Source organism: Spea bombifrons, chromosome 8 (assembly GCF_027358695.1).
Source record: "Spea bombifrons isolate aSpeBom1 chromosome 8, aSpeBom1.2.pri, whole genome shotgun sequence".
Lineage (NCBI taxonomy): Eukaryota > Metazoa > Chordata > Amphibia > Anura > Pelobatidae > Spea > Spea bombifrons.
Window position 1 is genome coordinate 4394326 of NC_071094.1, and position 12559 is coordinate 4406884.

The 12559-nt window shown below is 42.6% G+C and overlaps 2 protein-coding genes across 2 annotated transcripts in view; one reads left to right on the top strand and one right to left on the bottom strand.

The window, feature by feature from the left end:
• Positions 1–2600, top strand: part of GARNL3 (GTPase activating Rap/RanGAP domain like 3) — a 112243-nt gene extending 109643 nt beyond the window's left edge. The window contains exons 28-30 of the mRNA XM_053472617.1: positions 883–1092; positions 1708–1825; positions 2086–2600. Coding sequence (XP_053328592.1) covers positions 883–1092; positions 1708–1825; positions 2086–2254 — 497 coding nt within the window. The 3' untranslated portion in view covers positions 2255–2600. The remainder of the gene's footprint in view (positions 1–882; positions 1093–1707; positions 1826–2085) is intronic.
• Positions 2601–7579: 4979 nt separating this feature from the next.
• SLC2A8 (solute carrier family 2 member 8) lies at positions 7580–12384 on the bottom strand. Its single transcript, XM_053473493.1, has 10 exons — positions 12300–12384; positions 11436–11598; positions 10057–10263; positions 9655–9754; positions 9141–9352; positions 8891–9040; positions 8694–8802; positions 8440–8607; positions 8183–8328; positions 7580–7893 (listed from the first exon to the last, which is right to left on the bottom strand). Exons 1-10 carry the CDS (start codon positions 12377–12379, stop codon positions 7714–7716), a joined length of 1515 nt encoding a protein of 504 aa, XP_053329468.1. The 5' UTR covers positions 12380–12384; the 3' UTR covers positions 7580–7713.
• Between the last annotated feature and the right edge of the window lie 175 nt (positions 12385–12559).

Below are 12559 nucleotides of genomic sequence, written 5' to 3' on the forward strand. Positions count from 1 at the left end.
AAGGGCCATTGGAACACAGGAGTGATGGGAGTGATAAAGGGCCACTGGAACACAGGAGTGATGGGAGTGATAAAGGGCCATTGGAACACAAGAGTGATGGGAGTGATAAAGAGTGATGAACGCCTATGAAGAGATTCCATTAAAAATCGCTGGATTTCTGATGTTATTTCATGTTATTTTAATGGATAAAATTTGCCTTTATTTCAAAAACAAGGACATGTTTAAGTGACCCCAAGACTTTTTGTACGAGTTTGCCACCTGTTGGTAGGTTTTATTGACCCCGTTTTATTTATAAAGCCATTTCCTGCTGTTTCTATACACATTATTGGATGTAGACCGTGCTGGTGATCTTACGAGGCATAAGAGGAGAAATGATCCAGCATTTGATTCACGTCGGTTTTAATCAATTAGACTGGCGTGGGGTATTTTTATCTCCAAAACAATAATACAAAAAAACCCAGTCATATAATTGAATAAATATTTTTACGAGCCCACTGGCACACGCGTAACAGATCTTGATGCATCACGTCAAATCCAAGATATTTTACGATTTAAATGCCAAAAGGTGAGCAGGGTTGAGAACATGCGCGCTTCCATAATTAAATCTTGTCCGGTCTAATTTGCAGAAATCATATTCTCCCCGTACCGCAAACGACAACAGAAAAAAACCCTGAAATGTCAACGTTTCACAAACAAAAAAATGGCTGACATCCCTCTCCATCCAACATATGATCCACGGTGACACCCAGAACCACAATACCGCTAAATATTCTATAAATGATCTCTTACATCATACAGCAGGACAATTAAATTATAAAATTACAAGAATGACATAATAAACGTTATCTTTCTTTATATCTCTCGTTTTTGTCTTTCTAACAGGCGAGGTGCAGTCCAAGAATATTTACAAGATTCCTCTGAGCAACTTGGTCGGAAGAAGCATCGAGCGACCTTTAAAGTCACCGTTAGTCCCCAAGGTCATCACAACCCCGACGTCCGCCAGCATCGCCTGCATCCCCGTTACGCACTCGCTGTCCTTATCCCGCATGGAGATCAAAGAGATAGCGAGCAGGACTAGGAAAGAATTATTAGGTAATATCGCACCCTAAAATAATTCTATTATACTTTTGATTTCTGTACATTACATCGGGATGGGGCCTAATGTTCTAATGTAGAATTAGACTTCTGTGCAGCCAATGGGAGAAGCAGATTCTCTGGGGCAACATAGCTCTATCTATTATAGGTCTATATACCCCCGGCGTAACCGGATTTAAGGCTTGATAAGTATGGAAGTAAAATACGGGTCAGGGTTCTATTGTAGAACATTGTATAGGCAAGAAATGAGGACATTCGACCTGCTTTTGGTTGCATATAGTCTACCTTTTCTATAGAGGTGGGCAGATGATGTGGGTTTAAGTTTAGCCAAGAATTATTATTCCTACCCCATTAAAAGAGAAGGAGCGTGAGCCGAGAGAAGATGCTGCCATTTTTCCTCCCCTTTAATCATTGTGTCCTCCATGTCCGATGGAGTCCAGTACTTGGACCTCTATAGAGGGCAGGCTCCTATGCGGCCCCCTATCTCGACTTGTTCCAGATTGCGTTGAGCTTGCTTGTTTCTGTTTTGACGAGTAATGGTTGTAGATCGAGTTCCAAAAACTCAATGGAATGTTTTACAAACTTCCTATTCACATTTGATCCGATTACCAGGCCTGTCCGGAGAGCCCACGTCCAAATCTGAATCGTACCATAAACAGAAGAAGCTCGCTAGGAAGCAGGCGGAAGAAGAATCAAAACAGGAAGCCGTGAGATCAACAAGTACCGACAGGTAGGTGACGCTCCGGCTCCGGCCCGAGACTTGGTTCCACCAGGAAGGGTCTCATCGTTGGGCAGATTATCCTCCTTCTCGAGATCTGTGTTCACATAGATGACTTGGCTGCGAACCAAAATGGGTCAAATATCTCAAGTCAACGCTAGCCCTAACTCCAAACTTAGATGAGTCCACCAGATGAGGAACTGGGAAGCCAATTCATAAAGACTGCTTGAAGGACAGATATTATTAATCCATCCTTTTTCTTCCACCTACAGGATACATTCAGGCTCTTTCGAAAGCAGTTCTGAAGGACAGCGCCACTATTCCACCAGTTTCGATCCAGACACTAATATCAGCGTGGAGGAAAGCCCAATTTTTAACAGCAGCAGCAGCCCCTTTCAAGTGGTTCCTTCATTCGACGAGGACATTGTTGACCTAAAGTGAAGACAATCTCAGTAACCCCCCCTGTCCTTATATATCCCCTCCCTCTCTAACAAATGTCGAGGCTCTGTAGGAATGTCACAATACAGCACGTTGCTATCAGATGGAGATTAGAATGTCCGAGACTCGCCACCGGATAGTAGGAAGTCGCTAGAGTTCCAGGTCTAGAACACTCTAAATTTATTGATCCACCTCTCTCTCTCTCTCTACCACTTTGACCTTAAGAGTTCACAGTTGAACGGGTCATTAAGGTACCAGAACTGCATTTATTGCTTCCATAGCTGTTCGCTAGGCTCAGAGAACATTTTCGGTTATGGTCTGGCACAAGAACATGTCAATGGATCTCCAAGGGGGGGGCAATCTAATCCCATTCTGTGCCTGAGGGTGTAGAATGAATTGGGACTGGGTGCCAATGGCACCCTTCACCCACACACACACTACTCTGGCACCCAAAGGGTTACAGCTGATCATAACCTGATATACAAGGGCAAGCTAGTTCCTTTAACTCTTTCTGTGCCAGCAGCACGGAAAAAGGGCTAGTTGGCCATCTCTGCCAAGGTGTAACTTAACGGCGCGTGTTAGGAAGATTTTTTATTTTATTTAAACAAATAACAATGCTTTGTCCATAATTAGAATTATAGCTGCTAATTGTTACTCCCAAACCCCCCCCCCCGGTTATACCTCAGCATTTTGTAGCAAAAGAATGGGAGGTGGTAACTCAGAAAAGCGACGTACGTACTTTGTGCTTTAAAGTCTTACTCGCAGACGTAAGAAGTAGCCAAGAAACCAGATACGTGCCGTTGGCGTCCATATCGCTAACTTCTCGCTAAACGTGCCAAGGATCCGCCGCGTGTCTTACATCGTTCCTTCCCTTAAGACATAAAACCAATAATAAGACCGTGATATCCATACGGTTTCTTGGGTGTCCTCGCAATGACTCTGTTATTAGGAATATATTTCTGTATACGGGGATATATATATATTTATTAGTGTTATATAGAGTTTGGTATCTTTGATATATTAATAAGATGTAGTCTTCCTGACTTCTGTTTTTTATTTTTTGGGGGGGGGGACCTTGATACAGAGTAGCAAGATTATCCAAATAAAGAGAGCAGACAGGGAGCTTTCCAGGGTTTTGCTTTGTTTTTATTTTTATTTTATTTTTTTTTCTTATTTTCTTGGTTTATGTTTTGCCTCCTTTCTAGCTCTGCTTTAACTTTATGGCAGCCAGGGGTCTATAAACAGGGGAAAAAAAGACTCAGATTATTGATTTTAGAGGCATTTTTGTCTTCAACTATAACGTAGGAGACTTTAATACAGATAAAAAAAAAATCCCTAAGCCTAAAAATCTATTTTTTTCATTGAAATTATATTAAATTATTTATTAAAATATATATATATAAAGTTATAGATATATATATTCTTGGATCAGAGGCTCAAGGGCTTGTAGTTCAGCGATCGTGTAATTGCTGATTTATCGCCTCTGGCCCTTAGCAAAAGTCAAAAGAAGTCTGTTTTCCGTATTATAAGTTAGAATAGATATTTTTTTATACATAATATTAGTGTGTTGTATAGTATGACAAGAAAGAGGCCATTTCGGCTGCAATCAGCTGCTGAAAATGCAGACAATGGCCGCTTGCCACCGCGAAGCAGGACGAGCGCTCAAGGTTCTCGACGTGTAATAGTTGGGGGTTTCAGTCAATGTGTCAGTGATTGTACATTTAACGTTAGTTGAGGTTCCATAAGAGAAGACAGAGTTAATTAAGGTGAAAGAGATCCCATCAAATTAGTCTCCGGTGAAGCAGACCTTCGGCTGCAGACCCTGGCAAGGTCACCGAACCTCAATTTTCAGGTGAGTTATAAGATTTCTTCTCCCCGAGTTCACTGTGGATTATGAAGGGCCGGCCAGGTGAGGAGGAGCCCACTGGCCCTGTAGAAGACATGCATCTTCTGGACATATTGAGTTCCAACTCAACCCAACGTTGGGAAAAGCCTACCAGGCATGGTCCTTCATAATCCATGGTTTAGTTGATGATACTTCAACTCATCTGCAACTCATGGCTTAGTGAATAAACCCCTTAACCAAAGGACCCCATTAATCCAGAATCCCACGATATTCCATCCATTGTCTTCCCAAATGAATCTCCAGAGCAGATCATGAGCAAACTATCAATAGAAACACAGAATTTGCCGGCAGATCGGCCCCCATTGGCCCCAGCCTGCTGTAAAGACTCAAACCTTAATCAGTCGTTGGTCTCGTCTTAGATTCAGGAGCCGTATGTCTATCCCATGCATGTTTAATACCCTTACTGTATTACCCTCTACCACTTCTGCTGGGTGGCTGTTCCATTTATCTACCGCTCTATCCATCCGAGACTTCCTTACATTGCAATTCTTAATGATCCAATACAAAAGTAAGTTTGTTTGTTTTTTTATTAAAATAAGCAAGATGCCAAATAAGTGGAACGCGTTGGGGAGGAAACCTGCAAGTATTGTGACACCTACCAGATTAATGGGGAGTTGGGGGGGGGGATTGTGTGGAATTGTGACATCCCTACAGCATCGCCCGTATAATGCATGCCTGCTTCACCCCATTACCCCTGCTCTTGCACTTGAACAAAAAAATTGGACGACCTCTTGTTTACCTGTTTCAATGTGAACTCTGATAAACACTACTATGAGCCTTGAGGAGAACATTTAAAAAAAAGAGAAAAAAAAGAGAAAAAAAATGGGAATATTTTTGCAGATTTGTTATTTATTAATAAATATTTAAACTTGTTGTATGGGAAAAAAAAATGTTAAAGATGCCGAGGTTTGTACAAATTAGTTTTTTTTGTTTTGTTTTTTGGGAGTTTTTTGTCGTTTCATTGTTTTCCTGATAACCCTGAAATCTTAGCAGTGGTTTTGTAACTTTTAATTATGTACTGGTAGACTGTTCTTAAAACCTCTGTGATATAAAAAAAAACACATAAAAAAAAAAATACCACCAAGTGTCTTAAAATATATTGTATTGCCATTGTTTCTAATGCCAAGTGATATTGTAAATGTTTTGTGTTTCAAATGTGGCCTGTAAAAAAAATATTAAAAAATAATAATAATTACAATAATATTTTAAGTGCTGTGGGATCACTGCTGTGGAGGTAGGTACTATTGTTCTTGATATGTAATAAATATTTATGATATTTCATCTCGAGTCTTTTTTTTTTTTTTTTTTTTTTTTTATTGGTTTGAGAGTGGTTGACCAAGGCAGAAATTAACTTATTCCTCCCCAGGAGCCAGTGTTCTCCCAAAAAAATAAAAAAAAAATGCGTTGCAATATTATCTTCGGAAGCCTACCTTAATTTACAGTCTTAACCACCGGTTTATTGGGGATTTTTTTATTATTATTATTTGTTTACCAAGTACAGAAAATATAAGCTTGCCAGCAGGGTCCTCTCCCCCCCCCCTAATGTGTCGGTTAGTCTTAGTCTGTCGGTTCTAGCTTTGTCAGACCCTTTGAGTCCATACAGGACTGCAAGATGCGCTACGGAAACTGTTGGCGCCATATAAATAAAAGATAACAATGCCAGCAAATTAGTTAATGCCCATGGCGCCACCTTGTGGCCATATTAGATCATTACATATACATGTTGAGCTATAAACAGCTTAAAATCATGATAAAAATGTCACAAAATTTGGGAGAGGGGGGTTCAAATAAATACTCGGATATTCTTTTCTTTTTCCCAATAAAGTAGATAACAAGGTGTGTTTATTTATATAGCTTATCCTTGACCCAAATAACAGATATTAAGCTACATAGAATCCGAGTAACAGTAATTGGCCGTCGATGTAACAGAATTACACATTCATTCACATTTCTTGGAAATCTAGCAGTACATATTATCACCCCTTAAAGGAACACAGATTTGGGGGGGGTGAAACAATCCAATACAGTATTTTTTTTTTTTTAACAGTAACTTTTTGTGTTTAACCCATTACTTACCAGTGTGAAGGGTAACCTTAATGGGACGATCTGCAGCCTCACCAATGATGAATGCATATTAGAGAACTGCAGGACTTGCAGGAGATGCATGCGATAGACTGAGGCTCTTTAAAGGCAAATAGCCAGGGGGGCCAAAATAGAGCAAATGCATGGATTCATATGACTGTCTATGCATCTGCAAAATATAAGGTGACCTTCAGCTATCGTATGCGTTAAAGTGTAAATGAGCGCTGGAGTGTCCCTTTAAATAAAAGACATGCTGAACATAGAATTGTCACAATACGTGCATATTCCGGACTAATGACCTCGTTCTGCCGACCCTTGTGCTCTAAAGAAATTGGCAATAAGATTAATAGGAAGACGCAGAAGGAGAGTAACAATCAGATACATTGTAATTCACAACACGCTTTAGAAATCGTCGTCTCACAGTATCTACTAATGATTTTTAAGGGCCAAATGGACGCGTTAACTAAGATGAGGTCTGTAGCAAACCTTGGCCCGGTTTGGCACGTTTCCACAGCTTAATGGATCTGATGAGGCCAAAGTGTGCTCCATCGCACAGACCTTGTCAGGTTATAGCTTGAATACTGTTTTTAAGTCAAGAAACTCACAATTCTATTGCATATTTTAGAAAATATACAAAACAGACCTGGGTACAGCCAAGACCAGCCCCAAAGTCCCTGGTGCTCTGCATACCCTTTGACCTGGTGTTCTAGATCTCGACAGCTGCTTCTCGACAGCTTGACGCAAGGCAGGGTTTGAAGCCAAAGCAACGCGTGAGACCTGCGCCAATAGACATGTCCCTCGCCCTCTCATGACCACCAGAACTCTCAGACCTTCCTCTTGAGGGCACAGAGCTTCATGGATCGCTCCATCGCATAATGCTTGCCAACCACAGCCGATCTTCATAAATCTACTGTTTTTTTTCACAAGAACAGCACCAATAAGAGTTGGGATTCCGTGCTCTTCATCAAAGAGCGGACTTCGCTTCCCCATACTCAAAATAATACGGTATTGCCCCTTTCAGGCTAACTACCCCATTGTAACAGCAATTGCCCTGATTAAATTAAAATACAGTCACTAGTCTGGCAAAGCTCCTCTCGGAGAACATCACTGGAGCCTTTCACTAAAGAAGGAGTTGGCAGGAGAGTTGAACAATTTCCGTTATTCTGCATTATTAAGGGCGAACTCCAGTGAGCTCCTCCTGCGAGAAGGGCCGACTTGGCCCTGGATACAGCTTAAGTGATATGGGAGATTTTGTATAAAAGTCCCTGTTTCTACATAAACTAAACTTAAATTTATAAAAAAAAAAAAAATGTAGCATTGCTCAGCTTCTAAAAAAAAAAAAATGAACCCCCACCCATTAACTATTAAGGATCTGTTGATAAGGCGTCGGGGGAACATTCCCAGACCCCATAGCTGTAATACACAGAGTACGCTACAAAGCCAAGCGTCTTCTCCGTCTTGGCGATCTCACCAGCTACTGTACCGTGTCGGCAAAAGAACCAAAAGTCTGTGAAGTCGGCGTTCGCTGGAAATACGCTTCGATTTGCTCCAGGCTTTTTCCTTTCGTCTCCGGGACACAGAAAACGGTAAAAAGCACATTCAGGAGACAGAAACCAGCGAAGAACCAGAAAGTCCCATAGGAGGTCAGAGAATCCTGCAGGAACACACAGAATATAAAAAAAAACAAAGCGTTTTGGACTGTGATGCACCCTGTAGGAAAGTCCTTCCAAAAAAAATTACCAACTTTAACCAGAACTTTAGATATATTTATTTATCATTTTTCTGTGGATTCCACATCTTAACTGCTTTAACTGCACAAAGAAATAGTTTTCTATACGGAACGAGAGAACGAAGAAACCCTCAGGAAGATGCTTTCTGTCTTTGTCCATCTTTGTCCTCAAAGCCAAAGTCTTCTAAGTCTAGAACGTTTAACGGAATCTTACCATGAGGTCGTGGAACTCTTTTGTAACCAGAAAGGCGCATCCCCAATTAGTGACCACACACACGCCGCTGGCCACGCCGCGGGCTCGAAGCGGGAAGATCTCAGACATAACTAGCCACGGAATGGGACCCCAACCGAGAGCGAAGCCTGCAATGGGTAGAGGACGCCAACAATGTGTTCAGTAATTTAATGGAAGAGCATATGAGAAACGTCCCCGACTCCTAATCTGCCCAATGTCTGCCTTTAAAGTTCACTTACCGGTTATGAAGAGACCCATACTGGCCAGGGCCAGCCACGCCAGGCTGTCTGCTGGACCGGGGGCCACGTCGGTAGGCGGTGGAAGCCATCCTGAGGAATTGTTCACATGGACCTCCGTGATTTTAAAGTAAACTCCAAATAAAGCAGCGCTGATGGCCATGATGACTCCTGCGGGGGGCGTGAAGCAATTGGGACATTAGGGAATATTCTTATGAGGAGCGTCCCGATAGAGTGCGGACAGTTGGCACCTATACCTGAAATAATTAGCAGAACCTTCCTGCCGGCTTTGTCCATGATGAGGGCGGCGACGGCCGTGAAGAACACCTGGACGAGCCCGACTATCACAGACGCCAGGCTGCTGTCCTGCAGAGAACGGAAGACGAGGAATGAGATGAACGGCGCAAAGCGTCGCCGCGAGAGCATAAACTTCCGCCGCCGACGTTCCACCGACCTTAAACTTGGCCTCTTCGAAGATTGTCTCTGCATAAAACATGATGGCGTTTATGCCGGTAAACTGCTGGAAGAACATCAGCAAAATCCCAATCAGGAACGGCTTGTAAATGGAGGGGTTCCTCAATTCTCCCATCTTCAAGCTGGCCTCCTGATTGGACAGAAAAGGTTATGGTGGCTGCACCACGTTCTCCAACCAGCAGACGAGGAACATGACGAGGGTGAGTAAGGGGTCCATAGCCAATACACACCTGATCATCGGTGCTGGACTCGATCTGCCTGAATTCCCATTCGTGGTCAGCCTGTGGACCTCTCAGAAACCTTAAGGCCGATAAGGCTTCGGAGAACTTGCCCTGTCTGATGAGATATCGTGGCGTTTCCGGCATGAAGCACATGAATATCAGCATGAGAATGGGGGGTACGCAGCAGAACACGGCAAGCCAACGCCAGTCCAACACCATTCCTGATCGCCGGGAGAAAACACGCAAATGTTTATGTTTTACTTTACTGAGAGGGTGGTAGATAAGTGGAACAGCCTCCCTGTAGAAGTGGTAGAGGCTAATACAGTGAGGGTATTACACATACATGGGATAGACATACGGCTCCTGAATCTAAGACGAGACCGACGACTGATTAAGGTTTAAGTCTTTACAGCAGGAGAAACGGTCCGTAAGATACATGAAACATGCGCTACGATCACTCTGTGGCACAGCACCCCCCCCCCATTCAAATACACTCCTTTTTTTTTTTCTATGACATCATTACCTGCTATGTACGATCCAACAATTCCAGTTACTACCATCAGTTGGACACAAGACCCCAGGGTCCCTCGCACTCTTGAGTGTGAAGTTTCAGAAATATAGACCTAAAAAAAACATGCAGAAAACGGCAAATGAACACAATACCTTATTCCTTTCTTATATTTAACTCCACTATCCAATTTATTATGAGTTCACCCACATACTCCATGACATCGTACACAAAACATCACAACTGATGACATCTGGAGTTTAGATTAGCACGAAGGAAGAGATCTGACCTGAAGAGCTTACAATCTAAAACACGTTCCTAAAACCTCACACCCCTTCTTTAACAGAAAATATCTTCCTCTGACTTTAATGTTTTTGTCAGATTATTGTATACACAATCAAACGGCGCGATACTCACGGGAACAACTAACGAAGTGACTCCGCTAGCCAGGCCGGTGAGAAGTCGCCCCCCGAGAAGCATCCACATGTTCTGAGCGGAGATAATGAGAGTGAAGCCGAGAACAAACGGCAACGAGCAAAGCATGAGGCTCAGCTTCCGGCCAATCCGGTCCACGACCCACCCGCCGAATACTCCTCCCGCGGCGGCCCCGATGGTCACAACGGACTGAGCAAAGAAATAAAACACACATACTGTTACTCGCAATAAAAAAATCATCGAGAGAGAGAAAGAGAGAGAGAGAGAGAGAGAGAAGAAAGGGAGAGAAAGAAAAAGTGAAAGAACGAGTGAGAGAGAGATGGTTACGACAGACTGAGGAAAGAAATAAAACATCAAATCACATATACATATATAAATAGAGAGAGGGAGGAAAGAGAAAGAGAGAGGAAAGAGAAAGAAGAGAGAGAGAGAGAGAAAAGAAGAAAGAAAGAGGGCGAGAGAAGAAAGAAAGAGGGCGAGAGAAGAAAGAGGGCGAGAGAAGAAAGAGGGCGAGAGAAGAAAGAGGGCGAGAGAGAAGAAAGAAAGAGGGAGAGAGATGAAAGAAAGAGGGCGAGAGATGAAAGAAAGAGGGCGAGAGAAGAAAGAAAGAAAGAAAGAGGGGGAGAGAGAGAGATAGAGAAAAGAAAGACAGAGAGAAAAGAAAGAGAGAGAGAAGAAAGAGACAGAGAGAGGAAAGAGACAGAGAGAGGAAAGAGAGAGAAAAGAGAGAGAAAAGAGAGAGAAAAGAGAGAGAAAACAGAGAGAAAACAGAGAGAAAACAGAGAGAAAACAGAGAGAGAGAGGAGAAAAAGAGAACAAGAGAGGCACTGAGCTATTTTAGGAAGGACACAGAGTGAGATGTAGGTATATTTGGTGTATTGTGTGTAACGGTAGAAGGAGTCAGCAGTCATGAAGGATGTTTTTTAAACCCCATCAGCAGAATGAAGCCAAGATATGGGTGAAAAGTTTCAATTTGCACAAAACGAGGCACTTTCACCGCTGTAACCCTTTGCCTCCTCTATGTGCTCAAAATCACAAGAAAAAAGAACGCACTTGCAGCTTTTACTTCCCGCATTAAGATATTTGGCTGACGAGCCACAAAAACCACACTCGGCGCGTAAGGGGTTAGACTTTAACCTACGGCGAGTTCAGCTTTATAATAATCTACAGGTTCCGGGGCGAGGACACATTGGCTGAACCACTAGGACAACTTCTCAAGACCTCATCCCTGTAGACATGGGTTTATTATTCCAAACACCGGTGTTCAGGAGACTAACGTGCCCCACCTAGGCTCTCATATCCCACCAGCTGAAGCACCGTCCCCTCTAGAACATACCCGCAGCATGATGCAAGTAACTTACTCCGAACCACGAGGCCGCGTTCTTGTCCAGGACCAGGCGTGGGTCGTCGGCGTTCTTCAGATCTGTAATGGCCGGGGAGCTGTATCCCAGGGCGAAGCCAAAGCTCAGGGGGCCCAGAACTGCCCCGAACGTGGACAGATAGAGATTCTTGTTCTGGACTTTGCTGAAGGGAAACAAATTGACACGAAATGTATCTTCGCCAGTCACCTCACATCCACACATAGAAGTAATACCCTCCGTGCCACCCGACAAAGCAGAAGAGATACAGAGAGAAGATAAAAGAATAACTGGGTTCCTTTAACGGACTAGGGTTGTATCGACATCTTTTACCTGCAACCCATATAGAGATTCAGGCGAGCTTCTGTATCACGTCAGTGAAGGGGCTGTCACTATAACCTGAGATACTCGTTTCTACCCAAGGAAGGCATCCTCAGAATAAATCTTTATTTCATTTCTTTTTTCTGATTCTTGGGTAAACGACTTTGTTATTTTTGGTGAATTTGCCCTTTCGGATAAATCTTCCTGATAAAGTTTGGGTATAAACAACATCTTATGCTGGAGGGCACACTGTCCGTGACAGTACATCTCTATGGTTTCTCTGCTACTACAGTAGCAGAAATGTTTTTTAAAAAAGGGCAATCTGACACAAACGTTACGGCCATTTATCCAAACGAAGCTGAAATAAATAGACCACTTGTTATGTCCAGTCTACCCATTGTACAGCGCTACGGAATTTGATAATAAATAATAATATTTATATAATAATAATAATAAATAATAATATAATATTAGCCACTTCCTTCTCATAAATTCAGTAGAATGAATGCTGATCGGAATAAAATGTAAATTGTTTAAAATACCTACTTTAAGTATCTGTTTTGTGGACTCTCGGTCTCCTGGTGTCTTCGGGGGTCCAGCAGGGGCTCCAGATCATCCGGATCCATCTTCCTGAAACTGAAAAGGTGTAAAGTATTGATTTCCACCAATGGTGTATTTTTATCAGCCGCGGTGCCGCTTTAATCTATATATCTATATGTCGCTAAGGTCACTCATATGATTATTTACAGCTTGCACTAATTAAATTAACTGGAAATAAAACGTGTTACTGTTCTTACTCACCCCTG

Excerpts from the sequence above, each read along its gene's own strand:
- SLC2A8 (XM_053473493.1), bottom strand. The coding sequence starts at position 12,379 with ATGGATCCGGATGATCTGGAGCCCCTGCTGGACCCCCGAAGACACCAG. Across the intron at positions 10,264-11,435 it reads ACGCGGCCTCGTGGTTCGGA|TCCGTTGTGACCATCGGGGC; the intron begins GTAAGTTACTTG and ends TTCTTTGCTCAG. Across the intron at positions 9,353-9,654 it reads TGTTGGATCGTACATAGCAG|GAATGGTGTTGGACTGGCGT; the intron begins GTAATGATGTCA and ends CCCGGCGATCAG.